The 17,389-nt window shown below is 38.8% G+C and overlaps 1 protein-coding gene across 8 annotated transcripts in view; it reads left to right on the top strand.

Annotated features, from left to right (window-relative positions):
- LOC139264565 (E3 ubiquitin-protein ligase HECW1-like) overlaps positions 1-17,389 on the top strand; it is a 751,381-nt gene that overhangs the window by 128,817 nt on the left and 605,175 nt on the right. For 6 of the 8 annotated variants that reach the window (XM_070881227.1, XM_070881228.1, XM_070881229.1 and 3 more), the window contains one exon: positions 16,712-17,012. In XM_070881227.1, coding sequence (XP_070737328.1) covers positions 16,712-17,012 — 301 coding nt within the window. Of the gene's footprint in view, positions 1-14,646; positions 14,739-15,852; positions 15,909-16,711; positions 17,013-17,389 lie in introns of those variants that run through there. The other 2 variants (XM_070881232.1, XM_070881233.1) reach the window with 2 other exon arrangements.

Below are 17,389 nucleotides of genomic sequence, written 5' to 3'. Positions count from 1 at the left end.
CACTCAAGAGTTTAGTTCATTCTTTGATGTTTTTAATCAATTTCTCTTTATGCCAAAATTGTCATATCTCTGTCTCAGGCTCTCTCTCTCTCTGTCTCTCTCTATCTATCCAGTAGCCTCTTAGGAGCAGTGAAATGTATCTCACTCTCCTGCCATCATACCATTGTCCCAACATCCCTCTCCTTTCCTGTGCTCTTACTACCTACTCTCTTCTTGCGCTCACTTGCCAGCCTTGCCCCTTCTCAAGCCTACTGTGCTCAGCCACAGTTCACCCAGGGATGTGTGTGAGTTGATGCAACAAAAACATTTATATTTATATATATATATATATATTGCATTTATATAGCGCCTTTAAAATAGTGAAATGTCTCAAGGCAATTGATACTGCCCTCTGTACTGCTAGTATGGCTGATGCTGCTTACACATTACCAAATATATGAAGTACCATGTGAACATAATATAAAATGACTGAACCTGGCATAAAAATGGATGCTCAAGTATCTTTTTTTTTGTGGAAAAAATATTCTTCTTTTTAATGGGAAAATAAACTAGGAAATATATTTAAATAAAAATAGTGCCCTGTTACCTATTTAAATGTCAATCTTTTATTAACATCTAAACTGATGTTACAGCAGTGAGATAACAAGATTCAATGCACCCAAGTTTCCGATATCCGCTAGAACGGCGCACCGCCTATTTTATAGAATGAAAACGTGCCATAAACTTACCTCGCGATTCTCCAAGTGCAGCAGACCTGTTCAGCAGTCAGCGCGACGCAGCACAGCAGCAGGGGCGTGGAGCTACAGCCCTGGGTCAAAAAAGAGTGCCGGCAGCTGCGTGCATGTGCAGTGGAGTCTGCGCGCGTGCGCAGTAGCTCCTGGCCCCTAGATTCTGTGTGCGTGTGCTGCTGGCTGTGTGGGAGGGGCCTGAAGCATGCTGACCTGAGCCCTGGCCGAATGGGCTCCCTGCTGCAAGTAAGGCTGACTGGATATCTCCCCAAGGCAAGAAATATTAGAGGGGTTTCACAGTGGAGGAGAAAGTCACTGGCCGAATGGGCTCCCTCATTGCGGTCAGAGTGGCAATTTCCAGCCTGCAGCACACAGCCAATAACCCTGGCCGAATGGGCTCCTGGAGCAGGCAGAGTGCTGATTTCCAGCCTGCAGCACGCAGCCACTAGCCCTGGCCAGGCTCCCGGTGCTCCCAAATGGATAGGTGAGGTAGGAACTTTTTATTTTTTATTTATTGATTTATTGAATTATTTTTTATTTTTTATTTTTTTAATTTTTTATTTCTTCTTTATTGATTTATTGATTTATTTATCATTTATTATTGATGATGGTTCTTTATTTTTAAAAGTGAAGTGTTTAATGCTTTGGAAAATCCCCTAACTTCCCTCTAACTTCCTTTCCCACCCCCCCTCCCCTCCATCTCTGGCTATCTGCGCCTAATTCTAAAGTGTATGCAAGATTTTTCTGAACGTACAAAAGTCGACACTTGCTCCATTCAAAGTAAGTTTGGAGTAACTTTTCGGTGCCTAAACTTGCAAAACAGGTGTAAGTGGCTGGTGACGCCCCCTTTTGAAAAAAAACTGAACTAAAACGAAAGCAAGCTAACTCACTAGAACTGGAGCAAACTAAATGCGAGAATTGCGATTTCTAAGTTACTCCAAACTAAACTAGTTGCTCCAAAAAAATAGGAGCAACTCCACCCGAAACTTGGGCCCATTAAGTTCACACGCAACTAAGAAAGGCTCAATTACTAATCATATCATTCTGCTTTTTTCAGAACTATCATCTCCTGCAGTCACACTTGTATTGCTAATTGACACGTGACACTATTACAGTAACGGGTGCTTCAGGAGATACAAGAAAATCAGACAGTCTGAACAAAGACTCTCAATATTCCTAAGTAAAGGCTTTTGACATGGCATCAGAGCAGCTCCATTTACTGCGCAGTAGTCAATCGTGAATTGGATTTAATTGGCAATTACAAGAAGGGATAAATTCAAGATAATGACAAAAGGAATTAAAGGGGAGGTTAGAAAAAATTATTTGTACAAAGGGTGTTTGAAAATCTCTCTCTTAAATTGTTGCTGAATCAGAGTCCATTAATTGTATTTAAAAAAATTAGATAATTGCTTGAAAGATAGGAAAATTAAGTTGAATATAACGTGAACAGGAGAGTGGAATCAGACGAGATTTTCAGATCAACATTACTTTAGTGCCGATGGTGCATTACCCTGATGTTAGAATAACAGAGTGAAGAATCCAGACTTGTAGCTGACATGGATAGAAAACATGGGTACAGACTTGATGGGCTGAGTGGCATTTTCTGTGCTGTAACAATCTGATATCTAAGAAATAGCCCAATCGTTGGTGTTATCACCTAGATATGGAAGCAGTTGTTAATTTTCATGGTAAGAATTCCAAATGGCTCAGTTGATAAGGCTGCCACCCAGTGTGTGATTAAGTGATATAGAACAGAAAGGCTCGAAGTCAAGCCTAATCTATGTTGAGTTAGCTGAGGCGTAATAACTGATCTTTGCACCCCTAAACTGCAAAAGGCAAAATCAGCCAGGGTTTCCATCCAGATTACAATCCAGTGACCGCTTTTGTATAGGAATCATGTGGGGATAGAACCTGCTTTAGCTATTATTCTTCCATAGTTGAATATTCTGTTGAAATTCATTGGCCAACCACAAATATAAAGATTTAACACTTGGCCAAGGCAGCAAAAGATTACATAGGATATGCAGCACAGAAACAAGCCATTCACCCACCCAGTCCATGCCAACATTTATGCTCCACTCGAGCCTCGTCCCGTCTTTCCTCATCCAAATCTATCAGCAAAACCCTCTATTCCCTTCTCCACCACACGCTTGTCTAACCTCCCCTTAAATGCCTTTATACTATTCGCTTCAACCATTCCCTGAGGTAACATTCTCACCACTCTCTGGGTAAAGAAGTTTCTTCTGAATTCCCTATTTGATTTCCTTATCTTATATTGATGGCCTCTAGTTTTGCTCTTCCCCACAAGGTGCGGGTGCCTGTCAAACTGGAACCCAGCTCAATTCTGTGCCATCAGGAGAGGAAGCTGGAAAATTGGAGGGACAAAGAAATAACAAAAAAAAATGCCATGTGAAATCTGACTCCGCTCTAGGTATTAACGATTCTATAGCCTGAATAGTGCTGTTAGTACTTAATTGGCTGTAAAGCGCTTTGAAACATCCAGTGGTCATGAAAGGTGCTATATAAATGTCTGTCTGTCTGTCTGTCTCTCAGCCTGTCTGTCTCTCTATATCTATCTCTATATCTATATATCTATATCTATATCTATCTCTATACCTATCTCTATATCTATCTATCGCTACATCTATCTATTTATATATCTATCTATCTATCTCTATCTATATCTATATCTATACCCAAATATTTATATATATATTTTTTTTTAATCTTCTGTGGAAATGACTAGTAGAATGCAACAGCCACCACCCCTTCGGCAGCGAAGAGGTCGGAGCCATTTTGAGGCCCAGGTCCCACTTAAATAGAACCACCAAACAGACGTCCCAATGGAGCTTGCAAGGTTAAGGCTGGTGCAGTATTGGGTGGCCTGGAGGCCACACGGCTAGCAGCAAGGCAAGTCCTAGTGAGGGGGTCGCAATCACTGAGGATGGGGAGCCCGGAGTGACAATGGCCCTGATTATTTTGTGGGTGTCTGGAAGAGCACTCTTGCTCCTCCTGGGGCCTCTTTGGCTGTACCACCAGCACAACTCTGACCAAATCTGTCCTAAAGTGGCAATTGGCTCCTACGCATGTCATACGACCTTGATTTACATATTAAAAGTGGTCTACAGCCTGAAACCGGAAGGCACTTCGGTCACCCAGCGGGATGCCCATGTAACACTGGCGACAGCCAGAGAGTTGTCCTTAAACAGGGCGGTAAGTCTACTGACCCCAATTTGAAGCTGTTACTGCCTCATTAATGTTGATTCCAGCATTAAAATCAGTCCCTCTGCATTTGTATCAAATGCCACTCTCCATTTGAAACTATTTATTTTAAATGATATGTTCTGCTTAAAATAAAATTTCTCTGGAGGAAGGAATTTGTTAGGAATGCATTAAGTGTTCATATGCTAACTATTTATGATAAGCATAATGTACAATAATCTAATACACAATAACAGCATACAATAATATAACACACAACATAATGCACAATCATATAAAACGCAAAAACAATTGCACAATAACATAATGCACAATAACATAATGTATAACATAACATGTGATAACAAGATACAATATGATAGCACAACATATGGTATCACATGCTGACAATAATTTACAGGCTTATATATAAAGTAAAGCGTATGGTTGATATTAGTATTAAATAGGCTTATGAAACTATTGACGGATGGGGGAGTAGAAAAAATATGTACAATAAGGAGTTTGGTGGGTTCTTAAGGCTCACAAAGATATGGGCCTGGAATTTGCAGTCAGCAGTGAACGCATGGCACTCACCATTCATTACACTTACACTTGTACAGCAGGTTAAAGCAGAGGCTTCAGGCCTCATTATAATATTTAAAATGCCAACCCACCTCCTGGCAGCGGGTTGGCTGTCCGCCCCCCGTCCCACCGAAGTAAAAGGTGAAAGAAAGTGTGCGGGTGAGAGGCGGGTTAGGATCAGATTTTAGATTTTTACAACTTTCACTTCATCCTCCAACCCACCCGTTTTTGCATGTGAAAATTCCCGCTTCCCCCCCCCGCGCAGCATTTAAACTAGAACATGTAAGTTAAAATGTTTAATTCAATATAAAACCATGCACAGAAAGCAAAATAAAGAGTGATAGAAAGTTGGGATTGAGAGTGAGATAAAAGAGACAGAAATAAAAAGTAACAAAAATGTTAAACATTTTTAAAAAAATTTACAACAATAATTAAAATCTGACGGAATGAGATTCCATGCTTGTAAAAGTTAAGTTTCAGTGCCGGAGAGGTTGTTTCACAATAGTAAGACTTACTATGCTGTTAACATTTTACTTACAGAATGCAGAAGCCCTAACTTTTTCTGGCATGTTTAGTGGGTATTTTCCATGTTTGTGAATACCAAGTCTCTTGGTGAGATAGTGTTAGAGTGCAGCTTCTGGAGGAGCAGAGCAACTCAGACAGCAACATCCTGATTTCTGCATTTAACTGAGCATGTGTGGATGCCGAAAGTTGCTGTCTGGTTGACTCCATAATAACGGTGAGTGCTGACAGCCTCACCGTTATTCCTTGCACAAAATCATTACCTTCACACATCAAAAGCAGATGAAAATGCTGAAAAGTTGTGAGATGAAAATTGCAAAGCGCTGCAGTACAGCTTGACCTCGGGGTACTTGTGCATGAAATATACAGGTACTGCAAGTGATGAGGAAGGCCAATGGAGTCTTGGCCTCAATTGCAAAGGGGATGGAATATAAAAGCAAGGAAGTCTTGCTGCAGTTATATAGGGTATTGGCGAGGTACAGTTATACAGGGTATTGGTAAGGCCACACCTGGAATACTGCGTACAGTTTTGTTTCCCATATTTGCTTTGGAGGCAGTTCAGAGAAGGTTCACTAAGTTGATTCCGGAGATGAGGGGGTTGACTTATAAGGAAAGGTTGAATAGGTTGGGCCTCTACTCATTGGAATTCAGAAGAATGAGAGGTGATCTTATCGAAATGTATAAGATTATGAGGAGGCTAGACAAGGTGGATGCAGAGAGGATGTTTCCACTGATAGGGGAGGCTAGAACTAGGGGACATAATCTTAGAATAAGGGGCCGCCCATGTAAAACTGAGATGAGGAGGAATTTCTTCTCTGAGGGTTGTGAATCTGTGGAATCCGCTGTCTCAGAGAGCTGTGGAGGCTGGGTCATTGAATAAATTTAAGACAGAGATAGACAGTTTCTTAACCGATAAGGGAATAAGGGGCTATGGGGACCAGGCAGGGAAGTGGACCTAAGTCCATGATCGGATCAGCCATGATCATATTAAATGGTGGAGCAGGCTCGAGGGGCCGTATGGCCTACTCCTGCTCCTATTTCTTATGTTAAGAAAATGGCAGGTCAGCTAGCCTAAGAATTTACACGTAGGCTTGCACTGTTAACTGTAACTCTCATTAGTGCTTTCACCTGACTCAAAGTTATGGGTTCAACCATACTCCCAACTTACTTGAGTGCATAATTTTAGCTTCAGTGCAGTATTGAGTGAGTATTGTAATGTCGGAGGTGCTATCATGAAAGTTAAAACAAGAGTAAACTAGCAAGAAATATTAAAACAGATAGTAAAAGCTTCTACAGGTACATAAAAAGAGAATAGCTAAAGTAAACATTGAGGAAGGACATTCTTGCTATTGAGGGAGTGCAGCGAAGGTTCACCAGACTGATTCCTGGGATAGCGGGACTGACCTATCAAGAAAGAATGGATCAACTGGGCTTGTATTCACTGGAGTTCAGAAGAATGAGAGGAGATCTCATAGAAACGTTTAAAATTCTGACGGGTTTAGACAGGTTAGATGCAGGAAGAATGTTCCCAATGTTGGGGAAGTCCAGAACCAGGAGTCACAGTCTAAGGATAAGGGGTAAGCCATTCAGGACCGAGATGAGGAGAAACTTCTTCACCCAGAGAGTGGTGAGCCTGTGGAATTCTCTACCACAGAAAGTTGTTGAGGCCAATTCACTAAATATATTCAAAAAGGAGTTAGATGTAGTCCTTACTACTAGGAGGAACAAGGGGTATGGCGAGAAAGCAGGAATGGGGTACTGAAGTTGCATGTTCAGCCATGAACTCATTGAATGGCGGTGCAGGCTCGAAGGGCCGAATGGCCTACTCCTGCACCTATTTTCTATGTTTCTATGTTTCTTAGATGATGAGACTGGGGAATTAATTATGGGGAGTAGGGAAATGGCAGAGTCTTTGAACAAATATTTGTATCTGTCTTCACAGTAGAAGACACTAAAAACATCCCAATAATAGATAATCAAGCGGTTATCGGGAGGGAGGAACTTAAAACAATCACTATCACTAAAGTAAAAATACTAGATAAAATAATGGGACTAAAGGTGGGCAAGTCCCCTGGCCCTGATGGCCTGTATCCAAGGTTCTTTAAAGAAGTGGCTACAGAGATAGTGGATGCATTGGTTGTAATCTACCAAAATTCACACGATTCTGGAGAGCTCACAGCAGATTGGAAAACCACAAATGCAACACCCCTATTTAAAAAAGGAAGCAGACATCTGTCATTGGGGAAATGCTGGAATCCATTATTAAGGAAGCAGTAGCAGGACATTTGGAAAAGCATAGTAAAGTCAAGCAGAATCAACATGGTTTTATGAAAGGGAAATCATGTTTGACAAATTTGCTGGAGTTCTTTGAGGATGTAATGAGCAGGGTGGATAAGGGAAAACCAGTGGATGTTTGTGTATTTGGATTTCCAAAAGGCATTCTCTAAAAGGTTACTGCACAAGATTAGCGGTAATATATTAACATCGATAACGGATTGGTGCAGAAAACAGAGTGGGGATAATTGAGTCATTTTCCAGTTGACAAAGGGTAACTAGTGAGGTGCCACAGTGATCAGTGCTGTGGCCTCAACTATTTACAATCTATATAAATGACTTGGATGAAGGGACCAAGTATAATGTAGTCACATTTGCTGATGATACAAAGATGGGTGGGAAAGCAAGTTGTGAGGAAGACACAAAAAATCTGCAAAGGGATAGAGCCAGGCTAAGTGAGTGGGCAAACATTTGGTAGACGGAGTATAATGTGGGAAAGTGTGAGGTTACCCATTTTGGCAGAAAAATAATAAAGCAAATTATTAGTTAAATGGAGAGAAATTACAAAATGCTGCAGTTCAGAGGGATCAGGGGGTTCTTGTGCATGAAACACAAAACGTTAATATGCAGGTACAGCAAGTAATCAAGAAGGTAAATGGAATGTTGCAAGGTGGATGGAGTATAAAAGCAGGGACGTTTTGCTACAACTATAAGGAGTATTGGTGAGGCCACACCTGGAGTACTGCGTACAGTTTTGGTCTCCGTATTTAAGGAAGGATATACTTGCATTGGAGACAGTTCAGAGAAGGTTCACTAGGTTGATTCCAGAGATAAGGCAGGTGACTTATGAAGAACGGATGAGTAGGTTGGGCCTATACTCATTGGAGTTTAGAAGAATGAGAGGTGGTCTTATTGAAATATATAAGATATTGAGAGGGCTTGACAAGGTAGATGAAGAGAGGATGTTTCCACTCGTGGGGAATTCAGGATTAGGGGGACATAGTTTAAGAATAAGGGGTTGCCCATTTAGAATTGAGATGAGGAGGAATTTCTTCTCTCAAAGAGTTATAAATCTGTGGAATTCTCTGTCCCAGAGAGCTGTAGAAGCTTGGTCATTGGACATATTTAAGGTGGAGATAGAAGATTTCTGATCGATAAGGGAGTAAAGGGGAATGGGCAGGGAAGTGGAGCTGAGCCCAAGATAAGATCAGTCATGATCTTATTAAATGGCGGAGCAGGCTCAAGGGGCTTCATGGCCTACTTTTGCTCCAAATTCTTATGCTTTTATGTTATTATGTTCAGTCTTCCCTCTCAGGTGAATGTAAAAGATCCCTTGGCACTATTTAAAGAAGTGCTGGGGAATTCTCCTGGTCTCCTGGCAAATATTTATCCCGCAACCAACATCACCAAAACAGATTACCTGGTTATGTATCTCATTGCTGTTTGTAGGACCTTGCTGTGCACAGATTGGCAGCTGCATTTCCCTACATTACAACAGTGACTACACTTCAAAAGTACTTCATTCATTGTGAAGCACTTTGGGACAACATGAGGTCATGATAGACACGAGAAAAATTTCAAAACAAAATTGATTAAAATCCCTAATTATAAATAAGAAATTCTCGCATGTTTTGGAACATTGCTCTAAACCAATTAATGATGGGCAAAAGTATATGATTTAAAAAAAGTGGGTTCCACTCAAAAAAAATGTCAGAAACAAACTATAAATGGCTGAGTAAGTTAGGCATTAAATGTTCTGCCACCTATTGTTACCAGAATGACTTCACTACAATTTCTCAAAGGATTTCTCTTTCTTCAATGACAGGATTCTAATGATCTGGCAGTTACATGCTACAAACACACCAATATACTGAACTTTCTTGAATTAATCACCCCATGTCTATCAGTTGCTTACTAAGTAAGCTTTGAAACATCCTCAGTATCGTTCGTTAAGTGTAGTTTACAAATGGACTCTGGGGAGGAGATTTTTTTGCGATGTGTCATCTACATCATAAACACAATTTTCTCTCCTCACTATCTCTAATGAAATCGAAAAAGCACTCTATCAGAATGAGTTGATGATCTTGGTAGAACGAGCAATCAGAGGAAATCTTTACACCCCTTCTCCCCGGGTAAGGTCTTTATTTTGTAAATAGGATGAGACATGGTTGGGTTAACAGTTTTAATTTCTAAATAAAATTATAATCAGAGATAGAGAGAAAAATAATGAATGCCATAAATTGGAAGTAAAAGTGGAAAATTTTAGAAATAGGCAGCAGGTCAATCAGCATCTAAAAGAGTCAGATAATTTAATTAGCTCCCTAAAGTATTGACCGATTCAACTTCTTCAGACAGTACCTGGCTGGTGAGTCTCAGTATTTTCTGATTTTTAGTTCAGTAATTTCAATATTAATACTTTTTTGGCATAAAATGGATATCATTTGAGCTTCAGATGGGCTAGTATTAAAGTCTCAGTCCGGGTTGGGAGTTTCGCCTGGCAGGACCACACCAGGATTTCAAGTGATTTTCGCCACGATTTTGCATCCAACAGTTCATTCAATAAAATTGACCCCATAGACATGGAGTAATGCTCTGTCACTCAAACTCTGTTAAACCAAGAAAAAAGTAAATTACATTTTATGCAAGGTGCTTGATGCTTACTATAAGAACATAAGAAATATGAGCAGGAGTAGGCCATACGGCCCCTCGAGCCTGCTCCACCATTTAATACGATCATGGCTGATCCCATCATGGACTCGGGTCCACTTTCCTGCCCGCTCCCTATAACCCCTTATTCCCTTATCAGTTAAGAAACTGTCTATCTCTGACTTAAACTTATTCAATGACCCAGCTTCCACAGCTCTCTGAGACAGCGAATTCCACAGATTTACGACCCACTGAGAGAAGAAATTCCTTCTCATCTCAGTTTTAAATGGACGGCTCCTTATTCTAAGATTATGCCCCCTAGTTCTAGTCTCTCCTATCAGTGGAAACATCCTCAACCAATGCATCCACTATCCCTGCCGCTACTTCTCTTAAGACCCTAGGATGCAAGCCATCAGGTCCAGGGGACTTATCCGCCTTTAGTCCCATTATCTTACTGAGTACCACCTGCTTAGTGATTGTGATTGTGGTAAGTTCCTCCCCTTCTATAGCCCTTTGACTATCCACTGTTGGGATATTTTCCTCTACCGTAAAGACTAATACAAAATATTTGTTCAGAGTTTCTGCCATCTCCATGTTCCCCATTACTAATTCCCCTGCTGGTTTCATTAATATGTGGCCTTTTATACGAACACCTTTATATCTTAGTGCATGAAGTTTTGCTTTTGTGGCCAGCTTTATTCAGAATTGTTCCATCATGTATTTGGTATGTACAGACCATCTCCATTAGGTCACAGTTCTCTCTGAAGATCCCCAGTATATCCATATATTTCACCCACATCTAACATATATATATATATATATATATATATACTTTCCTAATTATTCCTTGAGCTTACAAAGAGCTTCTACATTTTTAAATCTTTTTTAGTCATCCAACATGTCAAGTATTTCATTAACATAATGTGCTTTTTGGTTCTCCTATTTTCCATCCACTTTTCCTGATGGCTTTGACTCTTTGTGGGGTATGGTTGCACGTGCTGGATCCTCTGGCATCTTGTCAAAGTGATTGTTCTTAATACATGAGTGTAGAGAGTGAATGTCAGTAAGCTATGTCACATTGGAGGGCATCACAACTACTCCTGTTTTCATCTACATTTTCCAGCAAGAGTTGCTAGATAACGATTAGGGACAGGAACTTTGGCTGATTTTTTTCCCTTTCCTAATCGATAAGTGTCTCTAAGTCAGTTGACGTGCTCTGATGCTGCCTTTGCTGAAATCAGTTTATTTAGCATAGACCAGGGATCGAAACTGGCACCTTCCTAATGTGAATGGCAAAGTTCCACATTAGGCAAGGATGTTTCTAATGGAGCAATGGTCCCGCTAAAAGAGCACAACCAATTCCACGATACAATTTGCTAACAGGGAAAAGAAACAGCCTTTTGCAGAGGGGATTTGTAAACCTCAGCAAGTCTTCTCCCCAAATGAACCTTTACAAATGATGATGGGCTTCATATTCAATTAATAATTAAATATCTGGCTTATTATAATTAAGGTCTTGCCAATATCTGATTAATTTTGCAGCAACTAATAAATGTTATATTTTGAAGTAAAGTACTGATGTGGCCCTGCTGAGTTATGTAAATTTTAAAAAGAATTTGCTTACCAACTACTCTTCAGGCTAACATAAATCTTATTACCAGCAGTAGATAAACTGTGCTTCTAGAAATAATTTGGCACCATTGAGCTAACCACAATGTAATGCATTTTCCTCATGGCTCCAAAATACTTTTTTTGCTGTTGGACTCCATGACGTTTGATGTGACCTTTATTACAGATTGCTTAACAAACTATTCATTATTTCAATACTCCAGCCTTTTCCTTGATATACGGGCAGCATCAACATAACATGTATTGAGGTTGGCAGTCTGACCAAATAAAACGGCCCTTCCTTGAGAGCGGTGATTTATAATATCACACATCTCTACTTTACATGTAACCTCACTACCTGTATCTGTTGCAGAAAAAAACAATGACTTCTCTAAGTCCAAAGTGCTCCACATCTTTATTCGCTGTGGTACAAAAAATATTGTGCATATATTTGCAATATCTTCCACTTTAAATTTTTCAAAAAATCTAGATATTTATTTCTGTTTCATTTAAAAAAAAACAGTAATTAATCAAATAAAAACAGCTGTCTTATTTTAACACATTCTGTAAAACTCCACCACTGAACATTGAGTTGACTGGAATAATGTCCTTGCTAGATATCAAGTAATTTTGGTGACACATATCAAGTATTTGGAGGTTACATAGTCAGCAATGAAATACCCTGTAAATTTATTATGCATCTAAAGAACCTTCAATTGACTCATACATGTTCCTTAATTAACAAGTTATATCATACCACTGTACACAGAACAAAACACAACACAGTTCTTTACTTGTCTAGTAGTGTGTGTCATTTTTGCCCCTGCTCACATTCCCCAACACCCAAGTAGTTTCAACATTTTGAAAATGAGTTCCCTTTACCATTCCAATGTTGACCCTGCCATTTCCAACTTCAGTCTGCTGCTTCCTTCCATATTGTCACCAAGGTTACCACTGTCACTGCTGATCTATAGGATTGGATCAGTTCCGAATGCATTAATTTTAAATTAATGCATAAAATTTCAGTTTACAAAAGTGACCCAATACTGTGTTGTAGTTTTAATTTCTTTTCACTATTGGTGTTGATCACAAGTCATTAATTGAGACTTCTGAATTATTCAGTCAGTACTACTGGTGGGAATAAGATTGATAATAATACAACAGCATTTTTAGAACATTCTTTTTTCCCTGAATGAAAAAAGATGCTTTTCTTTACAAGTGGTAAAAGGCACTGAAATATTGAAGGAAAGAGTTAAAAGTTCATGCTACAAACTGGTAGCAGATAAAGTATTATCTCCTACCTACGTTACCATTACAACAGTCCATAACCTGCTATCAGCAAATACTCTTGCAAAATAAATTTTCTCTTTGATAGATACTGTCCTAAATTTCTGCTTTGAGTTCATAATGAAATAACAATCAGAAAATAGTAAGATTTTCTCATAGGCAGCTTAGATATGAATGGAATACAACCCTTCTAATGCCTTTTCCAACATGTTAGCTAGCCCTGGCTCCACTGCATACATGCTTATGTTTAATATAGCAAACATATCACGCGTGACAACTCTTTAGCTTTTTGCTGTATGGAGGTATGTTATATCAGGCTCTATCTTGGTACTCCATGTTTCAAATCCTGTGGTCCCTTTGCTTTGTTTTGATTTAGATTTTTTTAAGAATACATAATGTACTCTGCAGTCTGTACATCACACATGTTCTTAGAATTATTGCTGATATTTGTCTCACAATAACTAATTAGAATATGTTGAATTCCTGATAAATTCATTGATCAAATGGCCTTTGGATTCTTTTAGCTGAGTGGTAGGTTATTATCAGCTGGTGAAATTCAGTTTATGTCATAAAAGTGGTCGTCTTCCTGATCAAGAATTCAGCCCCATCAGCCAGAAGGAAGTGACCGTCTCTGTATCAGTGTTTGATGACATGAGCATTGACATATTTGTTATATAAGAGCAACCTTCCCTATGTTTAGTCTTCTCCCTGTACTGTACATTACCACAACCAAAACCTGGGCAGCAATGTGGTAAATAAAAATTCCTTTCGGTACAAAAGACAAAATAAATAAAGGAGCAAAACAGTAGATTAGATAAAGACTATCATAAGGCCTGTGTTAAAGCCTCTTTCACTGTAGATGAGGCATAAACACATGTGCTAAAGCTGTAGCTGCATTGCAGTGTCTAATATTTTCAACACATATTGTAAAAATATATGAATTCAAGCTACCGACTTTTGAACAATATCAAATATATTCATTTTAATCTGTGACTATTATCCATCTCAGTTACAGACACAATATGCAGATAATCAAAATAATTTAGTTCTATGTGAATAACAGCCAGCTTAATTTTTTTTACAGTATTTCCCTTTTGAGAACTAGCAAAGCACCTTGCTACCAAATTAGAAAGTAGAAGTAGATTACAGATTTAAAATATTTTCAGATATTTTTCTAATTGTACTGTGCTAAAATAAAGTAAATCAAGTAAATCATTATCGCACTCCATCCTAATGCCTAGGTCAGCAAGCAATCTTTAAAAAAGGAAATGTGCTCATTAAGGTTGAGGAATGTCAGTTCTGGGAAATGAAACAATTTTTCACTTACATGATCCATTATCAGCATCAGCTACACCCATGTCAGGTATAGCCAGGGTTAAATACACAGTAAAGCCCCTTGGCCAGTCCTCAGAAAACCCATCTCTCATGTTTTCATTTCCTACCCCAGCGACTGCTAAGTGAGCATATCAATTGAGTGCCAAATTATAGTCAGTTTCATGCCACGGATGTACATCCACTATTTTAATTTTTTAATAGTATTTGATTAAGATTGCTCAAACTCATTTCAAGCAGTAACAGCTGACAGGCAGAGAGGAGACTTTAATTCCATTAGTCGGAACTGGATTTGCACCAGAGATGAAGCGGCAGTGTTTCAATCCACTGCACCACTCGGAGTAGTTCATCTGCAACAACTTTCCAGTATAGATCCAGCACACACACTTACAATGATAAAGCACTGATTTTATAATATGTTTACAAGTTCCATACTTACCCCTCTCCCTGCTGATTGTATTGGCAGGACTCAGAGTTCTGTTGTGTGAATCGAGTTGATCAACCTGTGGCCTCAAGGTCCTGTTCCACAGTGGAACTTTCGCGCCAACAGGGAGTGAGGTAAGAATGGAGCTTCTAACAAAGTTAGAAACTTATATAAAAACAATTGTGATGGTGAATGATAGAAAGCGAAAGTGGAACAGAAGTTTTTCTTTTAAAGACAGTGGTTTATTCATCAACACAATCCCTGTCGTGTATTCTAAATCATGCAAAGTGAGACTGCTGAGTCTCATTTGTATCCATGAACATTTTGCCCTGTGGGATAGCTATATTTCTTCTCCTTGCTGCAAGGTTATCTGGGCTAGATAATGTCATTGTGGGCTGGCTGGTTTTCTAGCTGGTTTGTTTGTTATGTGGAAGCTTGGCTTATAAGTGTATAACTGTTAAAATAATCTTAAATTGAGCAATAATCTAAATTTTTTCTAACTGCAACTGTTACTGAAATGTTACATGCTGAAAAAGTGGCGCCTCTATATTTTTCCTGTGGTACTTTTTGGTTTTTTTTGTCTACATTTTTTTTATCTTTGGGTTTTTCTTTTGCCGATTTTTGTTTCACTTTTTTGATGTCCTTATTGTTTTAAATTCATATTAATGTTGGTCAAGATATTTCCTTCACTGGTATGCAAATACACTAGAAAGATATAAAGTGAAGAATATGAGAAAATAAGATTTTGCACATTTTCAAAGCACAGATGAAGTGCGATTGGTTTTATGATATGATTCTATTCCTATGTCATTCAATATGAGAGGTTTGCCTCATTTCAGGACTGATGGTTGAGGTCCACTGAAACCTTATTTTACATCCTCTTGTACATTTTGCTGTGTCTGAATCTATGACACTTCCCTTACACTAAATTGAACTTGACATATGGGACTATAGCACATGCTCATAAATGGCTCTTTAGTTCAAATCACATCAGCCACCTAGCTGTCACTTGAGAGAAACTCATTGGTGGTCCATTACCATATCTGGGGGCATCAGAAACCATTTCTCTCATTAAAACTGCGACAGATACAGTGAAATGAGAGCATGAATTTTTAGTGTGGATGTTTTTGAAACAGGCCAGTTGTTAAATTATCTTGATCTAATCAGCATGGATTTTACTTGCAGCTTATAAATGTATACGTGGGAAGAAAGCATAGCATTATCGGAGTGAGCCAACATGTCTTTTGACAGCCATTTTGGAAGAAGATGTAATGGGGAAAAAGTGAACAATTTCTGAAAAAATTGTGGGTACCACAGTTCAATAACAGCAAATTCTGCTTGTTTTGTAAAATTTTCTAAAAGATAGTATTACAAAATCTGGTTATGACGCAATTGATAACTAAACTTAAAGCCAAGAGGTCTCTTTTTATACCTGATGTTTTACTTTTTAGTAAGGTTATAGACTTTTTTTCACCAATTTCCATGTAAGGTTATGTACTATACCTGTCCAAAATGATATAATTTTACCAAGACAGCTTTGTCAGAGGGGATGGAATGGAACTGCTGTAGTGGTAAGGATGTCAGAATATATGGTAACATGAATTTCTCTAACAGAGTGGCCCATATTGACTGTTTTTGGTGAATAAATTTGAATTTACTTTCTGAGAGAAGCTAAATTCTCCTTTAATTCTCCACACGAATGGCGAGGAACACGTTTTATCATTATAAATAGTGTTTGAAAGATTTTCCAACTCTTCACCTTCCTGTAATAACCTAGGGTACCACTATTAATTTTAAAACATGCCTTTAGTGAGAAGAAATGCATAAAGCAGCATGCTACATAATCTCATTGTATTTCATGAATGTTGCACTTTCATTCATTTTATAAAGAATAATTACTTGTTCTGAAACATGATGATAATTAATAAAGTATTGTATGTGCGACTGATCATGGCAATTATGTTAACTTTGAAGACTATCTTTGATATATATAGGTTCTCATGCTATCATCATTCATTTAACCATAGCCTTAGTTATTATAGATAAGCATGGCAACTTGGGTCCAGAATCCTGATATGGTAATAAAAATCTATTTATATCATTTCAGAATTTATACCAGAATAGGTTTCTGGGTTTGGCAGCCATGGCGTCGCCTTCCAGAAACTCTCAGAACCGGCGTCGATGCAAAGATCCCCTCAGGTACAGCTACAACCCTGAGCAATTCCGCAATATGGCCGTCACCATCCCAAGAGCAAACAGCGACACAAACCTGGTGAATTCAGGCAGTCGCTCCACCCTGATGGTCAGCAGCTCCCGCTACACCATTGGCCAGTCGCAGGACCTCATCATCTGTTGGGATATCAAGGAGGAGGTAGATGCTGGGGATTGGATCGGAATGTATCTTGTAGGTAAGACTGTTTCCAATCATGATTGTTTACCAGGAGGATTGGTCTGTTAGTTATGTGCAGTCAATCATGTCTATAGTATTGATCCTTTATTTTAAATATTCCATATTTTCTTGTCACGCAAGTTCTCCAAATGCCTTGCATTAGCATAGTAGCATTAAACAGATGACAAACTGACTTGAAAATAATAAAGAAGCCTTTATTCCAAGCACACACATGCTGGCTTTCCAGTTATCCATATAATGTGCATATATCATATAAATATTAAATATGAGATAACATTGCATAATTTAAGAAAGATTGGTAAGCGGATAGCTGAGAATAATGTACTCTTACTTAGAAACTAATCTCAGTAATTTTCATGAGGACTTTCCCGATTG

This window comes from Pristiophorus japonicus, chromosome 5 (genome assembly GCF_044704955.1).
Source record: "Pristiophorus japonicus isolate sPriJap1 chromosome 5, sPriJap1.hap1, whole genome shotgun sequence".
In the NCBI taxonomy this organism is placed as follows: Eukaryota; Metazoa; Chordata; class Chondrichthyes; family Pristiophoridae; genus Pristiophorus; species Pristiophorus japonicus.
This window is presented reverse-complemented; position numbering and strand designations above follow the sequence as displayed.